Raw genomic sequence first — 5773 nt, forward strand, 5'->3', positions numbered from 1 at the left:
GTTTCTTTCCACACCCCATTTTTTCTAGTTCCTCCATGATGAGCTTGTGAGACATATTGTCGAATGCATTTTTTAGGTCGAACGTCACCACTATGTTTTCTTCTTCAATCGCCACGTTGTTAACTACTTCGTCTGTGAGTCTGAGGTAAACATCCTGCATCGCAACATGTTTGCCGAAGCCATACATGTACAGCGACAGGAGGTTCTGCCTTTCGATATAATCGGTTAACCCTGTCTGTCTATCTGAAAAACATTATTTAAAGTACACGGTAGAAGCTTGAGGTGGCTCGGAGGGGGCCACATCTCACACTCACTAGGTGGGCTCCTCATTACAGGAGCGCATTGGCGGCCGCCGCGGCCTGTGCTCGGTCGACCAGGGCCTTCTGACTCGCCAGGTCGGAGCAGCCGAACAGGGCTGCTTCCCAGTCCTCCCGCGTGGGTTTGGTTTTGGGGTGAGGTTCGGGGTTGATTGGCATGCCCACACCATGTGGAAGATGTCCGACGACTTCTGCGCACAGGGCGGGCATTTTCCTGTATAAGCAGGATCAAAGTGATTTAAAACTGCCGGGCTCAGCACTGTTTTGGTGTAAAGGCGGAGGAGTGTACGTTCCTCTACCTTTGTAAGGCCCTTACAGGGCTTAGGATAAATTGCGCGGCCGAATTGGTATAGTTGAGCAATTTCTCTAAAAGTGAGGGCCGGATTGGTTGCGGGATCCATTTCGGAAGGGTCTGAAGTCGTTGCCTTGAGAGTGAGCGCGCGGGCAGCGGCGTCTGCCGTTTCGTTGCCTTCGAGGCCCATATGAGCAGGAGCCCATACGATAGTTCGAGTCGCGGGGGCCCCGAGGTAGTCACTGTTTTGAAGGATGCGAGATACAATGAGAGGAATGTACCCCTGTTCAATATTTCTGCAGGCCCCTCTCGAGCCGGTGATGATGACGCGTGAGTCCTGGTCTGCGGCGGCTAGCGCGATGGCGACTTCCTCCGCATGTGTTATGTCTTGAGCTCTCAATGTTAGGCCGTTCACCGCGACGTTTTCATGGACGACTGCGGCCGTTTACCACCCCCCATGGTGAAGGCCGGAGGCGTCCACGTAGAAGATTCCTTGTTTGCTCCCATAGTGGCGGGCCAGTGCCTCCGCCCGCGCAAGGCGCCTGCCAATGTGGTCGTCACGTGCCATGTTAGCCGGAAGAGGCCGCACGTGCAGGGCGTATCTCCAGACTTCGGGGATGCGTACGCGCTCTTCCGTCAGTGTTGGGAGCTGGATGTGTAGTCGGGCTAATAGACGGCGTCCCGACGGCGTCTTTGAAAGTCTTGTATATTACCCCGGTGATTATCACTTTTTCAAACAGCTTCCCGAGACGTGACGTAAGTGATATGGGACTCAGGTTTTGAATAGTTTTCTGTTTTCCCGGTTTAGAGACAATGACTATGGTTGCTTCCTTCTATTGCTGTGGAATTGTACTAGTTTCCCATATGTCCTTATTGAAGTAGTCGACTAGTCTTATGAGTTGCTCATTGCTGAGGTTGCGCAGCGTTGCGCTCGTGATGCCGTCCTGTCCGGGTGCCATGTTTCGTCTGATGTCATGTGCCACTGCATATAGTTCCGCAACCGTAACGGGCGCATCTAGAGGATCGTTTGCTGGCCCTTTGTAGCTGAGAGATGCTACGCTATCCCCCCACCCCTGTTTTCATGTATTTGTCGCTGAGGACTTGGATCAGTGTATCGGTGTTATTTTTGTATTCACCCACTAGGTTGCGTATTGTTCTCGTAGTTGTTGTTTTTGTAGAGTCCAGGTCTATCATGCTACATAAGATATGCCATGTTTTAGAGGTGGACAGCGTCCCTCTTAGTGAATCGCAAAATTGAATGCAATTTTTCGCTGCAACTGTCTGGCATACTCATTTGCTTGTTCCGTTACGATTGCTATTCTTGCCCTAAATTTTCCGTTAAGTCTCTGTTTTTCCAGTCTTTGGTTAAGCTGTGCCGTCCTCCCACAGGTGCAGCAGGTGTGGGTCGACTGCAGGGGTTTTCGCGTTAATTGACACGTTTCTTGTGGCTTTGTGCGCGACTTTGAGTTCCCTTGCCCAATCCTCGATTGTGTTGGAGTGTATTATGGACATTGGATACTTTCTGTACACCGTCCAGTTAGTGTAGTGACTTTGGCCTGCTTTGGTCAGCGTTTTAGCCGGGGTGTGGTCATTAAATAGCTAATAACATAGTGATCACTACCAATATTGTCGTCTAAATTCCTTCATTGACCATACGCTATGTTTAGCGTGAAGGTTAGGTCCGGGTTGGTGTCCCCGCGCACGCTATTTCCTAGTCTAGTCTGGGAGGATTACTAGCTCTAGAACATATATGTGTGTAATTTCTACCAGGTTTCTGCCTTTGGGCGTATCTGGTCGTTATCCCCTATTGGTGTGGGGAGCGTTGAAGTCGCCTAGGAGTATAATTTGTCTTTTCCTTCTAGGTGGCCGAGTGCATACTCAAAAATCGCTGCAAAGTCTGGTCAACGTTCCTTAGAAGGGCTGTATGCAGGGTGTTTTTTTTAGCTGCACCAAATTTTTAAAATTAGAGAAATAGATATCTTGGTCACGTTATGTTTAGCATTAGAGTGTACGGATTGGCGGCCTCTAGATACACAGCAATTTCCGCACTTACGTGCGTAATTGGTAAAGTTACGGTAACTAACTTTCTAATTATCAACACTAGTGTAAGCGGGCCGGCAGTCGGGTGACGAACAACGTTTATTGCGGTTGGAAACGAAGTACATATAGGAAAGAATTGTGACGTAACAGGTCACGTGATTTTAACAAAATGGCTGTTGACGTCAGAGTGACTCAGCCATGCTACATCTTCCCTTTCTTAGGGAAGCAAATAATTACAATGGTCTTTCTGGTTGGGGGTAGCGGCAAGGCTCCCGGCGTGGCCTTGTGCTTCTAACGTAGCTCTTGGGCGGGCTGGGCGTCGTCTAGTCGTTCGGACCCAGCACAAGGATTCTCTTCGGGATGTGAAGGCGCGTCTCGCAGATGTTCACGAGTGCGCCTAATTTCGTGGCCCTCTTCAGTCTTCAGCACCACGGAGCGCGGCGTCTCAGCTGGCCTCAGAAAGACCGCAGGTGCCCAGGTCTTCTCATGGGTATCGTATGCAGTCACTCTCTGGCCAGGAGACAGGGGTGGCAGGTTCCTGGAGTGGCGGTTGTAGTAGATCCTCTGGCGTTGGCGGATTTCCTGGAGACGGTTATGGACGGCTCGGTTGGGCACAATCTCCGGCACCAGGTGGCTTGCGGGTACAGGCAGCAGGGTCCTCGTCTGCCTTCCCATCAGTCTCTGCACAGGGGACTTCAAAACAGCATCGCGTGGAGTATTACGCCATTCAAGCAGAGCCATGTGGAAATCTGGCGTTCTAAGAGAACACTTCTTTAGTAGTTTTTTGGCTTCTTGCACGGCCCTCTCCGTCATACCATTGGACCGTGGATGATATGGGCTTGACGTTACGTGGTTAATGCCGAGCCCATATAAAAAGTCTTTGAATTCTGTGCTGTTGAATGGCGGCCCGTTATCGCTGCACAGCTTAAGCGGTAATCCATGAACCGAAAAAAGTTCGGCGCACCAAGACTTCAGCTGGTTAGCAGTGGTGTGGCGAAATTCCTTTATTTCAAAAAAGAAGGAATAGAAGTCGACAATAATGGCAAACTGTCGGCCCCCGTAAAAGAATAGGTCCATTCCTACAGCTTCCCAGGGCAAGTTTGGAACTTCATGGCTCAAAAGCGGCATCTTTGCGTTTCGTGGCTGATGCTTCTGGCACACTTTGCAGTTTCGGCAAAATTGCTCTATGTCGCTTGCCATGCAGGGCCAGAACATGACGCTTCGTGCCCGTGCCTTCATCTTATCGGCACCGGGGTGTGCAACGTGCAAAAGAGCCAATATTTCTGCTTTTATCGAACTTGGTATGATCACCTTGTTGCTGCGAAATAGAAGACCATCCTGTGCGTGTATCTCCTCCTGATAAGGCCAGTAGGGGCGGATTACTTCTGGAACCTCGTGCTTGTTGTCAGGCCAACTGGTCAGCGCATATTCCCGCAGCTGGGAGAGAACGGTATCGTTGTTTGTTGCTGCGAGAATACTTTTTAGACGCGCTTCTGAGGCTGAAACAAATTCCAGCACATTGACTTGAAACTGATCAGTTTCCTCGCACATGCTCACTTTGCTCGGAAAACGCGATAAAGCATCCGCAAGAAAAAGTTCTTTGCCTGGCTTATACACCAGTTTGATCGGATAGCGCTGCAAGGTCAGCCTCATGCGTTGCAACCGGAGGGGGCACTGATGCAGCGGCTTGCTAAGTATCGGTACCAAAGGCCTGTGGTCGGTCTCTACAATCACTTCTGCCCGACCAAAAACGTAGTCGTGAAACTTCGTGCAACCATGCACTATCGCCAGCATTTCCTTCTCGATTTGTGCATAGTTTTGCTGCGCCTCTGTGAGGGACCGGGACGAAAAAGCGATGGGGCGGCCGTCTTGCATTAGAACTGCGCCGACTCCTAATTGGCTTGCGTCGACCGAGAGAACGAAAGGCTTTTTAGGGTTGAAGAAAGCCAAAACGGGTGCTTTAGTCAAGGATTGGCGCAAGGTGTCAAAACTCTTTTGTTGCGCCTCCGTCCAAACCCATGCAATATCTTTACGCAACAGTGTTCGAAGCGGCGCGGTTACTACCGACATGTTGGGAATGAATCGCTGCACGAAATTCATCGTACCAAGAAATACTTGCAGTTCTTTCTTGTTCGATGGTTCAGGCATTCCAAGTATGTCTTGTACCCTCTCCGGATCCAAGCGTAGGCCTTCTGTAGTGAGGATGTGTCCCAGGTACCGGACCTCCGGCTGCAGAAACGCACTCTTCTTTGGGTTAAGTCGAAGGTTGTGCTGTTGACAACGGGACAACACAAGTTTTAAGCTGTAGTCGTGTTCGTCTTTAGTTCTGCCCCATACTAATACGTCATCCATCACAACCGCCACACAGGACAAGCCTTCTAAAACACGGTGCATTGCTGCTTGGAAAACTTCTGGGGCCGAAGCTATTCCAAACGGCATGCGAAGAAACCGATAGCGACCATACGGAGTGCTCATGGTGCAAAGTTTGGAGCTCGACTCACTAAGCCGAATTTGCCAAAACCCTGAAGCTGCATCAAGCGTGGAAAAGAATTTTGCTCCGGCAAGCCTAGGAGCGACATCCTCTAACGTTGGCATGGGATAGTTTTCACGGAGTATGGCTTGATTGAGCGCCGTTGGATCCAGGCAAATTCGAACTTTGTCTCCTTTAACAACGGTAACCATGTGGCTGGACCATTCTGTAGGCTCAGTTACCTTTGTTATGACGCCTTGATCTTCCATACGCTGAAGTTCCGCTCTAGTCTTGCCTTCCAGGGCCACGGGGATTCTCCGAGCCGGTACGATGACACCCACGGCGCCAGGCTTGAGTTTTATTTCGTACTCGTAGCCCTTGAGCTCACCTAGTCCCGAGAATACTTCTGCAAAAGGTTGTGCGGGCGGGTAAAGTTCATCGACCTCGATGTGCTGTACCCGGCAGATAAACCCAAGGCGTTGGGCCACTGAACCGCTCAGAGTCACTGGTACATTTTGCTCTATGATGTAAAATGTTTCGGGGACCACCCTCTCATTGGCTGAAAGCCGCAGGCGCACTTTTGCTTGGGCGGTTGACTTGTGGCCGAAAAATGCTGTTAGCGCAACCCGGCAAGCTTGCTCTGGTAGATCCGGT

The 5773-nt window shown here is 50.5% G+C and overlaps 1 protein-coding gene and 1 pseudogene across 1 annotated transcript; both read right to left on the bottom strand.

Annotated features, from left to right (window-relative positions):
• Positions 1-329: 329 nt before the first annotated feature.
• On the bottom strand, positions 330-1177 carry LOC125940889 (uncharacterized; annotated as a pseudogene).
• A 1763-nt stretch (positions 1178-2940) lies between these two features.
• On the bottom strand, positions 2941-5562 carry LOC125940587 (uncharacterized protein K02A2.6-like). Its single transcript, XM_049656944.1, has one exon. It carries the CDS (start codon positions 5386-5388, stop codon positions 2941-2943), a length of 2448 nt encoding a protein of 815 aa, XP_049512901.1. The 5' UTR covers positions 5389-5562.
• Positions 5563-5773: the final 211 nt, after the last annotated feature.

Source organism: Dermacentor silvarum, chromosome 10 (assembly GCF_013339745.2).
Source record: "Dermacentor silvarum isolate Dsil-2018 chromosome 10, BIME_Dsil_1.4, whole genome shotgun sequence".
In the NCBI taxonomy this organism is placed as follows: Eukaryota; Metazoa; Arthropoda; class Arachnida; order Ixodida; family Ixodidae; genus Dermacentor; species Dermacentor silvarum.

Coding starts and splice junctions, on each gene's coding strand:
- LOC125940587 (XM_049656944.1), bottom strand. CDS start 5,388: ATGGAAGATCAAGGCGTCATAACAAAGGTAACTGAGCCTACAGAATGG.